Genomic DNA, 22,740 nt, shown 5'->3' with positions numbered 1-22,740 from the left:
CAGTCTGGTGATCCGTCATCGACAGGCCCTCTCTAGTCTTCCTGGGAGTGATATCTCTCTGTAAAATATGTATGACATCAAAAAGCCTTAAAGGTTATTACAAATGAATAATGAGTAGTGGGCCGAGAGCAGTAAAAAATAGCCTTCCCTTGGTGTCGTGTTTAAATGTTTAATTCAACGTGCTCCAGTGTAGATGTGGACTGCCTCCCAGCGACATGTGGCGGGCCACGAGGCCTCGCCACACTGCCAAAGGTCTGGAGCAGACAGACCCAGACCACCAGGCTCACATGTATTGAGATCGACATTCAGATTAGAATGATTCATGCAGACGCGAATGATCATCCGTCTGGAGCCGTCGACTGTTATCTTGAAAAGTGCCGTGCTCAAACGGCATACGGAATTATAAAAACACTAAAGGAAGCAGTTTCACTCGCATCGAGCGCAAATTCTCTGTAGACTCAGAAAAGCTCTTTCTGAGTGTTTCTCTGAAGCAAGTCGAGTCAGTGGCCCTGAACCCCCCTCACAGTAATGTCTGAAGACACTGTACAAAATTGCCTTATTTATGCCTGTAATGTAAGCTGTCTGTTCTGGTGTCGCTCATTCTCTGTGGAACCGATGACGGTGGCAGCCGAGTCTGGAGTGAATTTGCCGGGCGACTACCTGGGAAACATCAACAGTCATTAATTATGTAAAACTCTTCTCACAGTGGGAGCAGGGAGAGCTGCATACAACTGCAGCGCCCGCTCCTATTAGACTCAATGTACTCTACAATGAGCCCCCACTGCCTGGGGGGGGGGGGGGGGGGGGGGGATTATCAGCCTACTGCCACGACCCCCCGTAGAAAGACACACGCTGTACAGTGCACACACACACACACACTTACACACACCGAATGTGACGTTCTATTAAGTTCTGCACCAATGTGTGCTTGTGTTTAGCCGAAGAGAATAACAGGAATCTCTGTGCTGTCTCTCCTCCCTAGTCACCCCATCATTCACTTCTCTCCTCCGCGGGTCCCGTTAGGTCTTTTTTCTCTCTCCCCGCCAATTGTCTTGCTTTCCGGCTTTCTCGCTAAAATGAATGAAATCGGCAAATCTGACAGGACAAATGATATGCCATGTTCGTAAGGAACGCCGGGGTAAGGGGGCTGTATCATTGTTGATAGTGCTGCCACCAACGCGGCGCTGGTCTCTGCAACTTGAAACCAAATTACCTACAGAGCCGCCCAACGCGGGCCCTATACCTGAGCTCTTCCTCCGAGCCACTGCCATTGACAACGGCAGATTTATCAAGCAAATAATGGACCTAATTTCCGCACCATGTGTTTGCTATCCATCTTCTGTGGGCAACAGACGCAGGCTTGTTTGGCAGACTTCAAGTCGTCTGCACAGCGCGCCGCTCCTCCATCAGCTGCACGCTTCTCGCCGCTCGTTCATCAGTGCTGCTCCTTTTAGCGGATGCGGCTTTGGCATGATGTTCCTCCATGCTGAAACAAAGGCAGCGCTGACACCTGTAATTAATTAGGCTATTATGCATTCCGCAATGATAATTGCCTCACTGGAAAGTCACCAGCCTTCTAAGAGGGAGAGAGAGGAGAGGTGGATGGAGAGCGCTATCCATCATAGTGGAGGGCTCTCTCTCTCTTTCTCCCTCCCTCCCTCTCGCTCTCTCTCTCTCTCTCTCTCCCCTCATGTCATGGTGTCTCACCTTGACTAGTGTATGCAGGGCTAGAGAAACATTGTCAACATGTGTCTGAGGGCGAGATATGCAGCTGTGCTTCCCCCTTGCCAGCGCTGCTCCACCAGCGGCCTGCCAGGGTCCATCCACTCCAGGGCTTTGGCTCGCATCGGCACAGTTACCCATGACACCCCATCTGTTGTAGCTTTGTTCACTAGGGCAGTGCAGCACCAGGATAATGGGGGCACTTTATTTTTATAATTAGCCCTTACCTACACTTCTCCTCTCTCCTCTGCTCTTAACAGTTCTCCCAGCTCTGAAATAATTTAGTCCAGGTGCACTCATTGCTACTTTTCACAGCCCTCTCAGCACATCAACCGGTGCCTTCATCTTAGCCTCAGCACGCCCCCGCCCCCCCCCCCCCCCCTCCCATCGCGCCGCGATGGCTACGTTTTCAGCAGACACACTTTCCTCAAGGTTTAGGTCATTCGCTGCATCAAACGTTTGAAAGCGCGAGCTCAAAGAAAATGACAACTCCTGTCTTTTGAACTACAAAGACATTCAAAAAAGATTTGTTTTTTTGCCCCCGTTTTTTCTCTCAGCGGCTCTTGACTTTGCCGTGACTTTGAGGTGTTGGCGGCGAGGCTGGTGCTTTTGAGTTTTGTCGAGAGGGCGGGCAACACGGCGCTTCTGCCGCCTGTTGATGGCGAGGAGGACCCAGAAGGCACCTGCTGTGTGCTGGAGACAGCCGGTCCTTTGATCTGGGTTTAATGTCGTGCCATGTTTTGTCTCTGATGCGGCTCTGTGTGCCACGTCCGCCGGGATTACGTCAGCTACACCTTGATCTATGGAGATCTGCTCTCCTCTCAGCCTGGGTCATTGTCATTGTTGATGGATTGCCATGAAATGACGTACAGACATTCATGGTCCCCAGAGGATGAATCTTCATGACTTTGGTGTCTTGCTTGTCATATAGCATCACCATAAGGTTGGCATTTGCAGATTTCTGCACATTCATGACCCCTCAGGATGAATTGTAACAAATTTGGTGATTCTTTTCATCTTGCCCGTTTCCAATATTTGCAAATACCTGCATAATCTCATGCCATCCCAGCAGCCTCAGTTGTGCTTTGTGTTTAGTGCTAATGTGCTAACACACTTAACTAAAATGGTGAAGATGGTGAACATTATATACCTGCTAAATATTAGCATGTTAGCATTTGTTACTGTGAGTTTATTGCCATGCTGACATTAGCGTTTAGCTCAAAGCACCACAGCAGATACAGCCTCACAATGCAGCTAGCATGGCTGTAGACTCATGTTCATGTGTGTTGGCTGCTAATGCAATATGAAAATCCTTCCTTTAAAGCCTATGTCGCTTTACTTTACACTGTACAATGTCCTACTCTACTTCCATTTAAATTCCGATGAGCCTCTCCCACAAGGCTTCCATATGTCAAGCTGTGTTTTCACTCTCGTTTTTGTCACTGCATCGTTTACATTAGGACTGGTTAAGTGCTACAAAAGAATACTGGTCAGCTTGGGCCAGTGATTTGGCTGAGACGGCAGCTCTGCAGTGGCGGTGGTGTCAGTCCGTTGTCGGCGCAGCGCGTTGACTGACAGCCACCACTGATTGGAATTGACGTGGCGACGAGATGTGTGTCAGTGCTCTGACTGCTCATCTCGCCGGGCAGCCAGACACGACCACAGCCACCGCCATGCTGCTACCACTACTCTGAGATGGGTGTCACCATGATTAAATCTGCCTTCAAACCAAGTCTGTGTGTAGTGTGCATCTGCGTGAGTACGACTTGATGTGTGTGTGTGTGTTTGCATGTGTCCAAGTTCAAATGCGTGTGTGTGTGTGTGTTGCGTGGGAGTGCTTGTGTGGGTGTACATGGTTCTCTCACCGTCCAGACTGTATTGCAACAGTGTTTACCTCTGCCCCTCTCCTCCGCCCACTCATCAGTCACTCCGCACCAACTCATCTCTCTCCTCTGAACTCAACGCAAAACAAACGTCAGCAGTGACAGCTGCAAAAGTGCTGGGTGGCGCCGCTAAAATATGATCTTTTCTGTGCTTCTGAAGGGAAAATGATGGTTTTCATCTGCTTCAATAAAAAAAACAGAAACATACAGATCACATTTAAAGGAGAGTGAAAGCACGTACCTTTCGGATTGTAAGTTTCTTCCTCAAATTGTTTATACAATGTTAAATTCACCAAATATTGTTGTCATCAATGATTAATGCATGAATTCCTGTGGCCAGTCAGCCATTTAAAATGATTTATTTTGATTTGCTTCAAAATTGTATTCCAATGCAGGTCAGTTTTAAATGTTAAACTTTTAAGAGCTCTTCATGAAGACATTAGAAGACTATGTTGGGCGAGATATGGGATCATGAAACGTGAGTTTGAAGAGAACCAATATTTTCTTATCATTTTGAAAATCGAAACACTGGTTTTTACAGGAAGTAAAGGCACTTCCACCTGACCATTGGCTTAGCTTGAGCTTTTCATTATCAGACCTATTAAAGAAATATTATTTATGGTGATTTCATGAACACATATATTTGTGGACCTGCAAGGCTCAAAATGGCGACACTGAAAATGGAAGGACGTTTGAAGTAGAAACCGGATGTTGTACCAATAAAGATTAGATTGGAAAAAAAAAACACTCCCAGCTGAAGAAGTGCACATTAACACAGCACAATAGTAGAACTTTGACCATATTTTGCCTCATTTTCTTATATTAACAACAAGGACCGGACGTTTGTTCGGGAATCCGGTGGACTCTTCTGGAAGCTGTTGTGACAAGTGGTGTTGCAGTGGCGGTGGACTTCCCACTGTTTTGTTCTAATAAGCATGGAGCGGGACCGGGGTTGTTGTGACATCCTGTCAGCCTGTGGGCCGGACTGGCGCTCAGTGAGCAGCACAGTAGGATGGACTCCCTATGATTGTGCACTGACCTTTGCATCATGGGGAAGATGACAGGTAATTTAGAGGCCTCAGGGACTGTGGAACCATACATTTTGCCGTCCCCATACCACCCACAGCACCAACCACATTCACCTTGAGATGGGAACAGTGTATCCATGAACACTGCATGTACACACACACACACACAAATATGCCAACAAATCTCAACAGAGAATTCAATCACATGTTGTGTACACTCTGGCACAGTTGCATATGCAGACATGCTCCAAGCATTCACACACTTATTTGCACACACACACACACACACACACACACACACACAGACACACACAGTCCAAGATCTGCCTTTACACCCGCCCCGACACCCCCATCATCGTCACACACTCTAATCACCTGCATCATCACAACCCCTCCTCAAACAACCAAATCACAGGGGGTGGCAAACTGGTAAGGCAGAGGGGGAAAACGATGATTTAGAGTGATAATTGCATAATCACCAGTTGTGATAATTGTAATTGATGACTGCATAATTGCTAATTGCGCTCTTTATGGGAACCCCTCTTTTCCGTTGTCTCTCTGTCTCTCTCTGTGCGTCGCTCAGTTGCCCTTCACTCTGCTTCCTCTGCTTCTTTCTACGTTTGTTCTCTCCCTCTTCATTTACTCCTCATGCTAGCTTGTTCTCACACACTCTCAGCAGCACACAGTAGCGGGCACTGTACGTAGTCTCACAGGCTTATCGGTAAGTATTTCCCAGCAGCCTTGTCCCAGAGGCTGTGTTCTGCCCACTCGGTTGCTGCTTGAAGAGTTATGGAGGAGCGCTAACAGGTTTCCTTTGTCTCTTGCTACTCTTGCCCCAGGCTTTACTCCCTGCTTGTAAAAGCAACCTGTGGCCGAACCCATTCCCTCGGTAGCCGTATCCTTTATCACAAATCGGGTGAAAACAAAGAATGCGCTGTGAGTCGGAGCCCGGACCAGAGCCATACCTCGCATCCAAAAAAGAGAAAGAGGAGATTCTCCAGTTGTAGTCCTTCCTCGAGTTGTACCTCTCTGTACAAGCACCCTCTCTGCTCGTCTCTGTCAGCATGAGACTTCAGGCTCTGAAATCCCATGTGCTTGGCTGGAGGTGGATTACCATGGAGATGATACGATCAGCCCGTATTATGCACGACACCTCAGAGTGCTTTGATGATAGCAAGGGTTGTGGTTGGGAGGGGGGGGGGGGTGTATCTGTACGCATAGCGGGGCGCTAACGTGAGAAGGCATCAGGCAGGCGTGTGATTGATGTCTCTGCTGGTGTCTGTAGGCAGGTTAATGGTGTGATTGTGGAGGTAATCTCCGTGTTCTCTCGTTAAAGGATGATGGAGGGCCAGGAGACCCCCGCGCGTCTCTGGAAGATGGAGCCCTATAGCTGTTGCCTTCACAGGATCTCAGGCTTTTTACTCGTGCAGTTGGGAGCCTCGTTTGATGTATATGCGTCAGAGGAAGCCGGGGCCAGCCAAGCAGACTGTCAGTGAAAAGTAGATGACTAGCAGTGGGTTCAGCCACCCTGCTCTAGTGGCCATGTAGTTCAGTTGTAAACTAAAGGTTGTTAAAAGTTTGTCTGGATGTCACAAAGCGCAGTTGGAGCTTTGCTCATTGTCACCTTGAAGAGCGGAGGGTTGTTATTGGCTAGTGGGGGTCGCAAAATTGCTCCTGCTCATAGAGAAAACGAAGCAAACATAAAAACCGACTCTCATCAGTGGGGTTCAAGCAAACCTTAGCCGAGCCAACACCAGTTGTCGATGGACTCAGAACACCACATATGAAGCTGGAAACAGTGTTTATGGGGCCAGCGTGCTTCACACATTCTCACAGTTTGTGAACCGCCATGCCAACATTAACGTCATGTCCTGGAAGGAGAGGGGAGATGAGTGGGGGGCAGATGGAGGTTGGTGTATCGGTGTGTGTGTGTGTGTGTGTGTGTGTGGGGGGGGGGGGGGGGTAAATTGGGGCATAGCTGAGTGAAACAACAGCATAGTGTAGCAGGGAGCTGGCTGAGAGCTCCAGACTATTGCATCTGTATTGATTCGGCTCCAGCCTTTTCCATTTTCCATGAACTCCTCTGAGCTGCTCCAAGTGGGAGTGATGGGGGAGATTTGCTTGATCTTTATGATATTTTCTTTAAACATGATGCTGTCGTTATGCCTCCCCAGGGAAGACGCCAGCCATTTCCAGCAAATCAAAGGCTTTCCGTCCCTCACTGTGTTCCACACACCTTATTTATAACCCCACTAAACAGCCCCAACACACCAGCGCCATACTCATAAGGGTTGTCAGCCTCAGCAAAATGAACGGCTTTTCAAGTGTGGTCTTACCGATGATGAGCAGCCTGGCTCAGCCATACCGCGCACTTGACCCTCTCGATGTGGAGTCCATTGAGCGGATCCGACAAATGCTGTAATCAACAGTGACAGAAATGACATAGACAATAGATGACAATAATTTGAAGTCCGTCTGCTTATGGAGTGGGGGGGGTGGGCCTGATCTGATTTAGTGTTGCGGAGCAGAGGACGTCGAGAGGCAGCCACAGCGCGTCCTCTGACTCACAAACAGGGCCGAGGTCTTACTGGGAGCTGGGAGCAGGGTAACCCACATAGCCACTAGTGCAGGTGCCCTCTCCATGGGGCCAGGTGGTGGCTAATTTGCTTTCTTTGTCCCTCCTAATGAATCGTTAATTGGTTTGCATCACCCGCCGAGCCGAGGATAGCAGGTGCCGAGTGCTGCTGCTGATGGAGGCCACCGTCGTCACTGGCGAGCCTTCTCGTGTACGCGGACACCTTTGTTTAACAGGCCAAATGTCACCTCGTAACATGCAGCAGAGCTTGGCAGTTAAACAGGCCGGACATCGTCATAGTTTACGTCTTGTTTCTCTAGCTGCCAGTGCTTATGTTAAAAAAACTGCCTATGAGTTGGTCAATCTTTGCACAACTTCAATGAAATGAACTGCACAGTATTCCTCCGTTATATGTTCTGAAGATGCAATACATATAGGCATGCAGGACTGTTTGTTTCATTTATTGGAAGGATGCTGTGAGGCTGACCTTTGCTCTCGTCACCAATGAAGGGTTTTCTGCTCTCTGTAAAAATCAATGAAATGCCTGAAATGTAAATATTCTGTGCAGTGTGAGCCAGACATGTGCCAGGATATAATCAGTTGATGTTTACCTTAATGGCATCTTCTCTGCTGCAGGTGGTTGCTCTGAACAAGCGCAGCAAGGAGGCCGAGTCTGCGTTCCTGGGAGTCTACAAACAGCTTATCGAGGCCCCAGGTGAGTCTCCCACTAAGACCAGAGATGTGCATCTTCGCAAACAGCAGCAGCAGCAATATAAACATCACACTCGCACACATTACTCCTGGAATTATCTTTCAAAGATCGCTTCCCGGAGATCAACCCATCAAACCTCTATCACTGGACCAGCCCTATAAGTACACACACAGTGACATATCATGTTTATATGAATACACCCAAACCCAAAAGTCATTTTCTTGCCACAGATAGATATGGTGCAACAGCACATGGATATAAGATACATAAAACCCTCTACCCTGTGGCTCTTATCTATTTTTCAAAGTCTGTGCTCTCAGAGTGGTTTCCAAAACGCTGCGTGAGGCCACTTCAAAACCCAGCACTGGTCCTCGAGTGTAGCCTGGCTGAGGAGCGAACACATCCTTGAGGAGCTCTGCTGTTGATTGTGGAGGGCCAATTAAAATCCCTACTGAAGTCTGGCTTCATGTGGAATGCAGGCCCGATGAGGCCAATGGGGGAAAAGTGAGAGAGGGGCAAAGACAGTATGTTAGAGCCAAGGAAAGACCAATGTTTATTCAGTTGTTATTTCAGTGCCGTATTGCTCTTTGTTGCAGGAGACGGCGGCAAAACGCAGCCCAATCTCAGTCTAGATCAGAGAAACACTTGTGGCAGGAGTAGAGAATGCTGTTTACAGATTCAATGAATACAAGATAAAAGTCTGCGTCACAGACATAGCGAGCAAGTGACTTTTAAAGGTCTCCGCTTTTCCTTGAAGTCCCCTGCTTGATATTGCACCACCACCACGCACACAAGCACAGACACACACACACACTTTGAATGGAGTTATTTTCTTGATAAGAAATACCGTTCTTTGAAGATATATTCAGTTTGATTTTTTGACCTATACCTTTTATATGGAGGCCTTAATTCAAGCCCAGGGGCGTCTTGCGGGATATATTTAGTCATAAACCCCCCTCAAGTAGAGAACAGTCAACTAAGAGTTGTTGTGTGCAAGAACAAAGACTTTAACTTCAGAAGAAAGGCCCCTGTCACCATGAACTCTTATGTGTAAATAAAAAACTAAAGTAGTGTTTTCAAGGTACCTAATATTTTGTCCTTTCTGTCTCTTTATATACAGCGTGTATGTGTGGTCATTCTTTTGAGTATACAGTAGTGGACCTTCCTGTGTCAGGTTGCATCAGGTGACGTAACACAACGAGCCTCCTACCTCCATCTAACCTTACCTTTACAAAGGGAGTCTGTTTCACCGCATCACTGGGAAGAAAAGGAAGCCGGTTGTTTTCTTTCTCAGTCAGAGATTGCTAAACAGTGCTGGGCAACAGAATAAATGAATCTTTACTCAAAGAAAGGGATCGTTTTACTTTGATAATGAACTTCATCATAATTACTCAATGCTATTTGGTATTTGGTTTAACAATGACTCAACAGCAGATGTAGTTACATTAGTTGTAGCCTACATTACTTTTCTCGTATATTGGATTACCATTTGCAAACCTGCATGCGAAGAAGACACAACATGTGAACGGTGTATTCTTCCCTTTTGGAAGTGCCTTAAACCTGCTTTCTTTCTGACGGCCATCAGGGGGCCACTCTTTGGTTGAAAAAATAAGTTTAATTGTATAGAAGTCGATGAGAAAATGACGCTCCTTCTCACTTGATTTATTACCTCAGTAATTATTATAAACACGAGTTTATGGCCTCAATCACTTGTTTCAAGTATTCATCAAAATGATGACCCATTCAGAGTAAAATTGACGATAAAGCAGGCAAGCTTCAGGGCTGGCTACCTGACGGCGTCGTGCGGTCTGGGAGTTGTCTTTGTTTTCGTTGTACAACTTTAACCCTTTCACATTGTGTTATCAATCCGTGAAAGTTAATTGTAAATTTGTAAAAATGTCTTATTCAGTAATACGCTGCTATGTGTCGTATGTCTTCTCTGTGCTCTGGACTAATTGGGAACGTGATGGTAACAGGGTAAATTCACGCCGTGTGGAGTGGAGGAGGTCAGTCGGGGCCCAAGTGCAATGTTTTGCTCCCCTCCTTTCAATGTCAAAGTAGCTTCAGTGGCCCAATAAAGGCTCAACGGGACATCTCACTATTTCCCGACAAAAAGACTGTCGTGTCAGATTCCTCTTGCCTCCTCTCGGCTAGTTTCCACACTTCTACAACACGTCCTGTGACGTTGACCCAAAGCGGCACTTTTCGTCGTGAAAAGATGACAAGCTACTATTGGCCAGGGTCCAACTCGTGGTCCTTGTCTTCCAGCCAAGTCACAGCAACAATTCAATGTTGATTGCCTAATCTGACACAGATTGCATCACGAAAGGCATAACTATAGCATTGGCCGATCCCGACATTTGTTTCTTTCATAGCCCCCCCCCCCCCTCTTCTCTGGCTGCAGCCAAACCGAGGTCAGACCACTGAGAGTATTTCTGTGTCCGGCCCAAGCAGCCTCTGCCATCTGTGAGGAGGGCCTACAGTACCCTGTGCCTGTTTGTCACTGTACATCTTGCCGCTGGTGTCCAAGGTCACAACTCCCCCCCCTCTCCTGCCCACCCCTCGCTAGAATGATGACTCCAGGTACACCGGAGGACAGTCATTTGGCTGTGGCCCCACTTCATTTCTCTCTGCCCCTCAAAACACAACAGCCAGCGTTCCCAGCGTTCCCCCCCAACAAATGCTACAGCTCATGTATTTTTAATCTTTTGACAGATGCAATTATTGTTTACACGCCGTGCTCGTTAATCTTAATGCAGTTATTACTATTCATTGCAGGACGTTTTTCCCCTCGTATTATTTCATTTGAAAGTGCCTCTCTCTCTGCGCGTGTGTGTGCGTGCTCGTTTGTGTGCCGACGTTGAGGCCTTCGGTCCAATCAGAGCGGGCCAACAGCGGAGTTAATGAATGCAAGAGGCGAACAAGGAAAGAGGCTCAATATGTGACCTGTTGTATCTGGCTATCATTAACATCTGGTCACATATCAGTCATCCACTTTGCCGTGCCCACTATTGAATACAAATAACGTATCCGATACATTTGTGAGATTCCAGCACGATAATGTTCCCCTTTGTGAATGCAAGATAACGCTGCTGTTCAATGGCAACTCCAACGCAACAGTAAACTCGGAACAGAAATAACTTCTTGATGCAAGTGATTGAAGTGATTTCTTGCCTTTTATGAGGCCCCTAAGCCGAGATGTCAATCCACTGGAGTGTTTCATTAGCGCTGTATATTTTGATTTACACGTGACATCTCCCCATGCTGTGCGCTGTAACTCCGACCCAGTCTGGGGCTTGAAAGAGGCCCGTTAACAGAGTTTCCCTAACAATGTTTACATCACCTCCGCACGGTTTTGATCAGTGCAGATAAACAAGTCCTGATCACTGAACACCGAAAAACAGTGGCAGCTTCTGCCCGAATTCATCGGTTTCCCAGAGATGCACCGAGCTCCCTCCCTCTCTCTCTCTCTTTCTTCCTCTCCTCCTCGCCGTCTCGCTCTGCTCTTCTCTGCTGGAGTGTGCGAGTGTGTGCGTGGCGTTTGAACGTCTGCGTTTGTCCCCACCTCTGTGAGAGCAGCGAGGCCCCGTCGCCAGGGGCGTAGCCTTGAGACTGACGCTCCAGGTGTTTGCTCTTCCTCGCCTCCTCTCAGTGCACACACACTCATCCCTTAGGATCCACCTCACTCCCTCTCTCCTTTAGAACACAGCTCCTTTTATCTGAGCGGGGAGCTCACTGAGAGTTTGTGAAGATTCCGATCTGAATACACCCCTCTAAGTATGCGTGCGTGTGTGTGTGTGTGTGCCAGGGCCCAAGGCATGTCTGCCGTGTTTGAGTCTTTATGTATGTATGTGTGTGTGTGCGTGCGAAATGTTATGACAACAGTGCTTGCTAGTGGTGACCACCGGTACTGCGGAGCACAGCACAAGTGCAAGCAGCCTTTTGTCACATTAGGTCGCACGTCTTGTTGTGAAATGAGATGGTTATAAGTGCCTTACATATTCACATCAGATGTTTCCCTCGGCTATGAGATTATCAGCGCAGAACTCACTGACCTTAGTAATTCAGAGTCATTCAAATGCACAAAGAATAGTTGTCCCTCCTCAACCTTTCATGTACATAAGCAAGCACCAGCGAGAGAGGCCTGCAAGGCACAGCAAGCTGCTTTTATTGTAATTTTGCAGCTGAGTACCTACAGTCAGGATGAGAGGGAAGAGGGAGCGCAGAGTGTGGCAGTCTGTCGGAGAATAAGGACGTATAAAAGCTGATGGAAAATGAAAGCTCTCTGGGCGGGACGAGATTATGCACAAGTGATTAATAAGAGCAGTAATAAACAAAGGCCCAGGAGATGTTTGAGGTGCTTAATAATGCATTATGTTCATAAAAGAGCTGGGCCTCTCCAACTGATCCCTGTGGAGTAGGAGACCCCAGAGGGACCAGGAGAGTGTGCTCTTAAAAGAAAGCAACTGTGTGTGTGTGTGTGCAGGAATGTCTGTGTGTGTGTGTGTGTGTGTGTGTGTGTGTGTGTGTGTGTGTGTGTGTGTGTGTGTGTGTGTGTGTGTGTGTGTGTGTGTGTGTGTGTGTGTGTGTGTGTGCCTGGGAGCAGATAAGATGTAACCTTGGGATTCAAAAATGTAAAGACTATAGACTGGTGTATTTCTGAGGTTAATATATTGTGATTTGTCTTACTTTTCTCATAAATAAGAGACGTTTTATTAAAGAAAAAACATCGACTGAAGTTTGGTTCGCATGTCATCGGCACTTATTTTTTCACGGCGGCATCTGGTGTTCATTTTAAATGCTACCGAGCTCTGACGCCGCTCTTTGTTCCGAGCTTTAAAAAATGTCTCTGTATTGATCTCATTCCTTCTCCGTCCTTCAGTCTGTCAAACAAAGACATGGAACAGCAGCTGAAGAGAACAGGTTAAAAAGTTTCTCTTTCAGCTTTGTTTTGTTCACACACAAAAGCCGCCGCTTCCCGCAATCATTTCCTTCTTTCCACCTATCTTCTTATTTTTGTATATTCCCACTCCTCCTCCCACATCAAGGTAAAGCGGCACTTCACTTTGCTATCTGAATATCAAATGTTCGTTGGTTTAAAATGCACCGCAAACAGTAAAGTCATGTTTATGAATTTGTTCCAAGCATTTTCTTTTCTCTAATCGAAACGAATCCTTGACAGGCAGCAAAAAGAGGCAGCAATTTATCATACACACCTTGTATCGCTTTACATTGTCTGTGAAGGTGAAAATAAAGACTTAGTGTTCTCTCAGCCTAGGTTTGGTTCTTGACAACAATATTACAGCAGTGTTACTGTTTGTTGCAGCAGCGGCAGAGCGTGTTTATGGACCTTGAAGTCCACTCAGAGGGGAAAAAAAGACTGTTTTGAATGAAAAGAAAAAACCTTGGAGCACAGCCTTGTAAATTAATTTGTTCGTGTTGTATGATGGGAACACAGCTGGCCTCATTAACATGCGCACAACAAATAATTATAGCGTTTTTTCTCTCTCTCTTCAGCCAGCCAATGCTTGGCTAATGGGCTTGCTGGGTTAATTATGTCAGAGCGTAATTACACAGGGCCCAGGGAGACATAATGGTGCACCCTGCTGCGCCCACACCGCCTAATGATGGTGTATCGCTGACAGGGCCAAGACGGACCGCCCCGACACACCTGCTTGTCTTGGCGCACACCACCCTGGTCCACCCCCACCCACCGAGAAACACATCCTGAACCTGTGCACCGTCCTCTCCGGTGCCACCTGCAGTCCGCTGAGCCGTCCGGCTTCTGACAGGCTTTGGCTCCTGCTCGCTCTGGACTGAAGGCTCATCCAGAGACAGTAACTACCTCCCGCTTGGAGAAGTGCAATAGCGTGGCAACGCAGTGACCACAAGGAAGCAGCTACAGGGTGGCAGCCTCATTATAGCTCAGTCGAAGTGATGAAACTCAATATGAATGCGGCTGAGAATGTGCAAAAACAATTAAAAAACTCATGTTGTTGGCTCTTAGAAAGTCAGGGTTTATCACAACTTGGCTCTTATTTTGTACTTCTCTTGATACTTATAACATTATCATTTCTAACTTTGAGGACACACACACACAGCAAGCTGCAGACCAGTATGCGAATAACAAAACACCTCCAGTACACCATGCTTACATCGTACTTTATAACTTTGTAAATTGCTCGTTAGCACATATATTATTTTTTTCTCAACCCTTCAATGGGTAAGAAGGTTGAATCTCAAGCAACTCTACACTACAAAGGTTATTGTTCAAACTATTTTTTTAAATCACAGTCTAGTCCGTCTTCTAACTCTTGATTATCGACGTACTGGGACTGAAATTCAGCACTGGACTTTCAGATGAAGAGGCCTGCGGTGTGAGCAAAATGTTGGCAGCAATTTAAACAGTAATGCAGTTTTATTGTGGTACAAAGAGATTCTAATGATGCTGAAGACCTTCAACATATTTTTCCAATGTCCTGCCTCCTCATTCTGTATCAGCACGCCACCACTGCACTGAGTCTAAACAAGACCAGCCAGGCAAAGCAACATGAGTCACAGTTTGTCATGTTCACCATGAAGATGACTGAGCCAAATCAGACTTCAACAAAAACGTTGATCGGTCCAGTTTGGGAGGGGCCGCTCGTCTCCCCGCTCATTATTGCAAGTAGTAGCTTGGCCCAGGCTGGCAGGCAGCGTTCTGCCCTGTGATGTCTGCGGCTGCGAGGGCCAGGCCGGGCAATGCCACATACATTAACTACTGACATCAGAAAATAATAAAAACTCTATGAAGACCGGCCAGTTCGGCCTGGAATGGATCGGCCTTTCGGGAGTCTTCCTGAACTTTCCGATGGCCGGTCCACCGCTGTGGATAACTTAAACTCATTTCAGTCAATGGTGTATCTCAACCCATCCACCCTATTTCCTGATTTGTACGTCCATTTAAAATCTTCTTGTAAATTTAAATGAGCAGTCAGACGATCAGACAGACGATTATTTGGAGTAAATAAAGGTGAACAGCAAAATCATTCCATAAACTGCCTGTTTTTAGACTGTTGGTTTCTTTTTTCATTCCTTATGTACAGTATGGACCATAGTTGCAATGAGGGATTTGAGTGTGCATACTTTCCAACAACACGTCTGATTGAGTGACTGCTTGAGTCTCTTGCCCCAATTGGACTTCGCTTCAGCATCGTCACCGTGTTCCCAGATCTCAGACGCTACTATGAGCGAGTGCGATGTTGTTATAACTTGATAGACGTGAAGGTCAGAAGTACAATAAATATGACTCAAGTTGTAACAAACCAGAAACATCCTTTAGTCTCAGGCTCATTGTTGAACCTCACCATGCCATTCTGCTCTTCTCAGTGGCTTCTTCCTTGTGTTCGCCAGAGAACATGATGTACGAAATGTCCCGTGATTTACGAGTTAAAACGAGCTGCTGTTGCCCGATCAGTTATCATGACCTCGGAGCAGACATCCAATCATCTATAATTAAGATAAGGGATGAATTCAAAATTGATCCGTTTATTTTGCCGCAAGAGGGATGTGACTGACCTGATGTAGGCAATGCCTTCGTCAGCTGTGCTGTGTGTCTCTTGATGAACAGGAATGTGAGCGGTTGGGTTAATGCTGAATTCCTCTTCCATTCTCGGGTTTATTTGGTGGATTTACCATCAGAGCTGCTCTAAAAAGTGCTTCTTATTAGCCACATCAATTATCTCTACTTTCCAAAGTTATCAGCAGTCTTTCTGGACTCCTTCAGTAACTGTAGATCCCGGGCCCTCAGAGAGAGTATCCCTGCTGCTCTTCTTTGACGGGGGTTAATTTTGTATACAGACTTAAGTTCTATCCCTTCACTTTACTTTACTCCCCTGCCACTGATTGATAATCCCGGCTTGTCCATGTGTGAGAGATCCCTTCCTATAATCTCTGTCCTTTGATCATTAGAAGTTGAAAGGATATATGGGAAAGAGGCTGATAAAGTGATTTCTGTGACAGTGGGTCGATGGAATAGCAGTGCTTTAAGTCATCCTGTTTGTCTTAGAAGATCGCTGCTCTTAATAGTGATGTCCCTTGTGACTGATGCAATATCTCCACGGCTGGTGTAACAATGAATGCAGACAATGTTTGACTGTAAACGGTCCTGGGAAAAATAGCTTGATCAATTAAATGGCCCAACATGTTTGTCTGATGAAAATGTAGATATGACGAGTTGCAATGTACGGCCAGGATTTCAACAAATTGCACATTTTGTTTTGGCTCTCTCTGATGAGCATTCTTTTTTTTTTTTGTGCCCTGCCGCCTCAGAGTTTGCATTCTCTCTGTGGCATCTGGCAAAGTTTAAACGTCTGTGGCTCCAACTTCTTATGAAAAGTCACTTCAGTCAGTGCCCAAACTGAAGAAGGGATCCAATTGGGTTCCACACAGAAGTCTAAGATGAGTGGATGAAAGCTGTGGCAGAAAAGTTTGTGCAGCAAAGCAGCGATTTTCCTCCTCTTTTAGAGTTTTGAAGGGCTCCGGTGTGTGTGTGTGTGTGTGTGTGCACGCGCTTGGCTCTACATCTTGCCTCCCCCCTTGTCAAGGAGCTCCCCTGAGCTTCCCTCTCTGTGCTTTGGCACTAGAAGTCACCTCCTTTGGTGTTCGGCAGGCAGGTACACAACAGGAGCAGCTCTCTCTCTCTGAGCTGTTGAACTTTTCGGGAGGGGAAGAAAGGGAAGGGGAAGATTAAAAACAGCCCTGTGATGTGGAGTGCCGAGCTGCCTCCTGAGAATTCCTGGCATAATAATTTAAATGATCAAATGATACAGAGGAGACTTGTTAGCTGAGAAACAGCCTCCTAGTTGGCCCCATGGGCCCGGTGCTGCCACGCATGCATTGCAAAACAGCTCCTCTGTTGTGCTGAAGAATCCCGCTTTTTTTTCTGCCCCCTTTTCAGGAGCAGACTTTTTCTACACTTTGCCTAGGTGTGTACTTGGGACTTGAGACTCCTTCACATATTCATGGCAATCTTTTTTGTCTTCTTTTCCATTCATCAGCACATGAGAAGACTCATTAGAGTTGATTCCTGTACATGTGAAGGGTTGGAACGACACTTGTGTCATTAGGTCCAGCCTGTGAAATTTTCAAAGGCGACTGAGTGGGGAAAGTGTAAGAGTCACTCTTTGGAAACAAGTCTCAGTGGAATAGTGTGTCTCTGTTGAAACTGCGATGCAGGAAAGCTCTGTAAAGTGCTTTACACGCAGCGCACACAGTAAAACAGCTCTTTTTCTTCTTCTTTTTTAAAAGATCGTGTATAGATATCACGTGAATCTTGGGAGCTGTTTCTGCAGAGATTTGTTTGTGTCTGTTCTCACAGATCCAGCACCTGTGCTGGAGGCCTCACACACCCTGGAGGAAAGGCTGCAGCACCTTCACAGTTCGGCCCCAGACAGCGAGGCCCTGGTACGAGAGATCAGCGGGCACTGGAAGAAACACCTGGAGTGCCTTGAAAAGACAGGTCAGGCCAAAATGATCTACATCAAGGAGCAGTCCCACTTGAATGCAATTTCTATGACTGCAGCACTGAAGTGGCTGCTACTGTACAGAAAGTGCTGGGAAGTTAATTTAAATGTACCAGATCTTAGGAAGGCTGCAAATTGCACCAGCATATCTTGGAGAAATGTGAAAAATGGTCTGAAGCTGTGAGCAGTTTCATGTAGGCACTTTAAATAAAATAATAAAATAAAATAGTCCCGATAAATAAACTGCTCACAACAAGGTCTGAGGATTATCCTGAGTAAGCGGATCATGATGTCTAATAAGAGATATGGCTGTAGAGTTTTTCAAATCTATTGTTTTGTTGCTTTGAGCACCACAAGCCGAGTACCATTCTAGAGGCATCGCGACGGCCAATATCTCCAAAACTAGACAACTCACACCAAAACAGTCTAAATAGATAAACAGCCCTACAGGTAAGAGGAAACATGTGTATTTTTGATTTGTAAGGCGACTATTTCAAATTTCACATTTACCCGTTAGTGTCAGATCACGCAGCTGATGTTGGAGAACTAATGCCGGCCTTTCTCCTCCACACAGAGCCGTCAGAAGACAGTCCAGCAGTCTCAGGGGCAGCAGTGACAGAGGGGGCCCCAGAATCCAGCTCTCCAGCCTCCCTGATGACGCCCAACAGCACACCGGCCCCCGGGGCCACAGGCTCCCCGCAGCAGAACTACCAGGACCGAGCTGAGAACCGAGGGTGAGAACCAGAATCACTCCCTGCCTTTTCACTGACAATCATTAGTGATTTATATTAGGCTTATACATCCAAAATCTAACGACACGAGTGAACCCCCTTAAAGGTTCAGTAGGTAACTTTAGTCACTATATCCTATTCTATTCAAGATACCTACTGAACCTTTAATGCCTAAACAATCCCTACAGCACAGAGCACTGACATTTGATTCAGATATTATTTTTCGTTGAATATGAAAGATTGCCAAGGATAACCTTCGTTCCAAACCTCTCAATGCAGAGACGTTGTCAATCCATGTCAGTGCTGTTTAAGGCAAAAATACTCCATTTTTAATGATGTAAGAAAAATTACGAGGATAATTTGTCTTCTATCTGTAACCCTGTACAAACATGCATCAATGTCCCCCATTCAGCTGGTCCTGGGGACATGTTGGCTTGTAGCAACATTGAAAGGTTTTTAAAATCTGTCTTTGTGAACTTTGTCACACTTGCTGTTTCTAGCTGGTAGAAGGGTGGGATTAATACGGTGTTTTCTGTCTCATGGCATTAAGGTGCATGTTCTGGCTTTAAATACGTGGCCGTGATGTAGAGAAACTAGAAAATGCATTTCCTGCTGAAAATGCGCTGGAATGCTGAAAGCTGAAATTAATTGTGAAAAAATTGCTGAAAATTAAGAAATGGGAGACGACCTGTCTAAAAATGTTGAAGCCCGAAAGCATTTAAACTGCACTGCTGAAAACCCTTCTCGTTGAAATGTCTAACTATGGTGTCTGTAGCTGAAAGTATGAGAAGAAGAAGGCTTTGAAAGTTGAAGAAGTTTAACAGGATTTGAAGATTTTCTCCATAGAGATCCCATTCAAAAATAAATTGCAAAAAGCTTAATTCAAAAAGTTTAAAGATTAAAAATATGAAAAGTCAAAGCACCCCTCTCCTGAAAGAGCTGAACATTTTGATATTTGAACAATTTCTGTAGCTTAAACAAATTTCAGAAGTAGTGATATTTGTTGTAATAGTAGTAGAAGTTGTAGTTGTAGTAGAAGTATTAGTAGCAGTAGTGATATTTGTAATAGTAGTGGTAGAAGTTGTAGAAGTATCATTAGTCGTCGAAGTATTAGTAATTAGAAGAAGTAGTAGTAGCAGTAGTGATATTTGTAATAGTAGTGGTAGAAGTTGTAGAAGTATCATTAGTCGTCGAAGTATTAGTAATTAGAAGAAGAAGTAGTAGAAGTAGTAGTATCAGTAGTCGTAGTAATAGCTGTATTAGTGGTCATAGTATATAATATAACAGTAGTAGTAGTAGAATAAGTAGTAGTAGTAGTAGTAATAGTAATGTCAGTTTTTGAAGTAGCAGTAGCAGTAGTAGTAGTAGCAGTCATACTAATAGCTGTAGTAGTATTAGTACTGTTAGTAGCAGGAATAGCAGTAGTAGCAGTTGTGGTATAAATAATAATAGTAGTGGTAGTGGTAGTAATAGGCACGTGCACAGATAGACCCCTAGTGGTGCTCAAGCACCTGCCCTTTTGCCCTGGATGAGAAAAGTGCCCTTTCTGCTGGTGCCCAATTTTTTATACATATAATAAAATAAAAATGACTTTTTCTGTCATCAATTCCCCCCAAATGTGTTTCGATATCTGACGGGGCATTTATTTGAGTTCTTGTGAGAATTTCGCCCCGACATGCACCGCGGCGCCCACAAGCGTCCCACGCGCCCCTCCCTCCTCCTCCTTCACTTACTGCCTACTGCGCGTGCAGTGCTGAGCGTCAGGCTAAACGGCTGAAGCCAACTTCTTCTCTGACCCGGAGCATCAGACAGACAGGTAATGACAGTGCAATACCCCGACGTTGTTTGGTGATAAATTAACAACAACAATTAGCGCCGCTGAAAACATTACGTCGCAACTGGTCCGACGTTTGCTAAAAAACAAACAAAAAAAACCCTCACGAAATCCATGATTTAAAAGCCTTGCCCAGTTGTTTTACTGACGTTTGTCATGTTTAATGAAGAGAGAGGGGAGAGAGGCAGGCAGACATTAATTATTTTAATTATTAAAAAGAAAGGTAGGTCTTAAGTTGAGCTACATGACAGTCTGGTGAGGTATTGTGGTAGGCTATAGGCTATTATTAGTGTAATGCTGCTTATGCTTCAACTGTCAGAAAACAGTAAAAACATGGGTGTGTACTGTGTTGTCAGCTTTAGAGAGATATGTAATGTCTTGATTATTATGCACAACATTGATTTATGTCATTTAAAAAAAATTGCAGCATAATGCCAAGAAAAGAGAGACTACAAAATCAGAAGGACAGGGAAAAGCAGCAAGCAGAGAAATCTGGAAGCTATAATGATGCTCCTCAATGAGATCTGCGAAAGACATCCACCTGACCTGGCCCTAGGGGATGCAAAAATGTACAAAAATGCGATTAACTTCGCATTCATTCTCTGCATGGAAATCACCACCCCAGCATTTGAAGTCACTGCTCTTGCATCAAATGCCATCAGCCCGTCTTTGTTTTGTCTTTGTTTTTGTCTGGCCTTGTTTTTGCCTATTATTCATTTATTTATTCAATTTGATAATTTGAGTTAGTATTGGTTGCGTTAACAAAAATAAATATATACGTTGAAAATATCCGACTGTGTTATTTATTTATTTATCATTATTTTAATTTCATGTATAATTTTGGCGATGGGTGCCCTTTTTTTTGCTTGAGCACCTGCCCCCCAAAATGTCTGTGCACGTGCCTGGTAATAGCAGTAGTGGTAGTAATAATATTTATGGTAGCAGTAGTAGTAATAGTAGCAACAGCAAAAGTTGAAGTAGTAGTAGTAGTAATACTAGAAATATTAGCAGTAGTAGTAGTAGTAGCAGTATTAGTAAAAGCATTCATTATTTCAACAAAAAAGCCTAATTTTGAGCTTAATGTTTAAATACAGTTAATCCATGCCCTCTAAAGATTCCTAAGACTGTATGAGAGACACACAGAGAGATAGAGGGAGAGGAGTGTATGTGCGCGTGAGTCTGTGTGTTTATCAACATCACTAATTGGCTCAATCGCGAACACCTGTGTCCTTGCAGCCTTTTCATGGAGATTAAACAGGGAAACACCTCTCAAACAAATCATCAAAACTCCCATAACCGTAGCTCCTATTGCTCCGATATTAATAAATGAGAGGAAGGCTGAGTTTACAGATCCTGTAAAAATTGTGTCTGTAGTGTAAAAAATGTGGCTTAACTGGCGATCTAGAAATGGGGTACCGTGTTCTGTGGAAGATGTTTTTGAAGCTAAATTTAACATTGGTCTCTATGGAGCAGAACGTTGGTTTTCCTCTCAATTAACGGCTTCTGTGTCAAATGTGGAAATCTGTGGGATTCTGTGGGATTGTTGGAATGCTTAACATTGTTGGAATGCTTAACAGCATTCCAACAATAACAGTTTTTGTTTTTCTCCCAGGGAGGAGGAGAGCGCCAATGTTGGTTTGTCTGACAGACTATCAGAGGCCGAGGAGAAGATCAAGGTTCTGCATTCATGTAAGTGGTTTAAACACTGACACGTGCTGTAGCTGTTACATTTAATTTCGACCTCAGCCAGTATGTGTGCGCTTACTGTGAACTGAAACGCAGAAGCACTCGCTGCTTTGTTGACAAAGGTTCAAACTGACACATCTATGAATTCAATTTTGTTTTCATCATGTGCAACAGTTTAACATCCTCTTTCAATGAATTCTTTGACTGTTCATGGTGACCCACGTCGGCAGTGTTTGAAGTAAGATTGACTTGTATTTTGAAAAGACTGGAGCGCGTTCAATACGCAATGTGCTCATTGCTTGGCCTTCGATATGGCTGCTTGCAGTTGTTTTTTAAAACGACTCATCCAAACAACTTCAAACACAAGACTGCACTTCCTTGGGTCATCAGCAATACACCCGCCAAGTGTGAAGTCAATCCGATGAACGGTTATCAAGACAATTCGGAGGACAGCCAACAATTATATCGGCGAATGTATTCAGTAATGTAGCTTTAAGGTCATGGTTCATGTGTTTTCTGTCAGTTAATATCTCACGTTTCCTGCTGTCTGCCTCTCACCAGCTTTGGACACTGCACAGACAGAGCTGCTGGACCTGCGGTGTAAATACAACCAGGAGATGACGAACAAGTAAGAGTCTGCCTCCGATGTTACATTACCGGTATGCGTCGACGTGACCGTACCACATGTTTCTGACAAACTTTTATACACGTCTTCGCCCCTCCCTCATGTCGTCGTGGGCACTGCCATCCTCTGTGGCCTTCCTCGCTGGCGCTCGTTGTAGCATTTCAAGTCTTCTTTGTTTTGCCGACATGAACTCATGTCCAGTGTAGAGCTGAGGAATGCCATTGTAAAGGCAGAGAGTGACTCAGCCACTAGTGCAGGTCGATGAGAGAGTTCTTGTGTTTGCCTTCACTGGCAGCTGGGCCATGACAGGCCTCAAGAAGAATTGCTCCATTTAAAGATTGCTTCAGAAAACACTCTACCTTGTCCTGGTCTTTGAGCGCAATGTATCCACCGCACACCTGAAATGAATCTGAGCTTGTATGAAGGATGTCGATAGACATT

The 22,740-nt window shown here is 45.3% G+C and overlaps 1 protein-coding gene across 1 annotated transcript in view; it reads left to right on the top strand.

Annotated features, from left to right (window-relative positions):
• The window catches only part of cux2b (cut-like homeobox 2b), a gene marked incomplete at both ends in the record, with an annotated part of 86,268 nt that overhangs the window by 50,708 nt on the left and 12,820 nt on the right, over window positions 1-22,740 (top strand). The window contains 5 exons of the mRNA XM_079270834.1: window positions 7,845-7,923; window positions 17,279-17,419; window positions 17,998-18,157; window positions 21,601-21,677; window positions 22,236-22,302. Of these exons, the coding sequence (XP_079126960.1) occupies window positions 7,845-7,923; window positions 17,279-17,419; window positions 17,998-18,157; window positions 21,601-21,677; window positions 22,236-22,302 (524 nt within the window). The remainder of the gene's footprint in view (window positions 1-7,844; window positions 7,924-17,278; window positions 17,420-17,997; window positions 18,158-21,600; window positions 21,678-22,235; window positions 22,303-22,740) is intronic.

This window comes from Melanostigma gelatinosum (assembly GCF_949748355.1).
Source record: "Melanostigma gelatinosum genome assembly, chromosome: 6".
Lineage (NCBI taxonomy): Eukaryota > Metazoa > Chordata > Actinopteri > Perciformes > Zoarcidae > Melanostigma > Melanostigma gelatinosum.
This window is presented reverse-complemented; position numbering and strand designations above follow the sequence as displayed.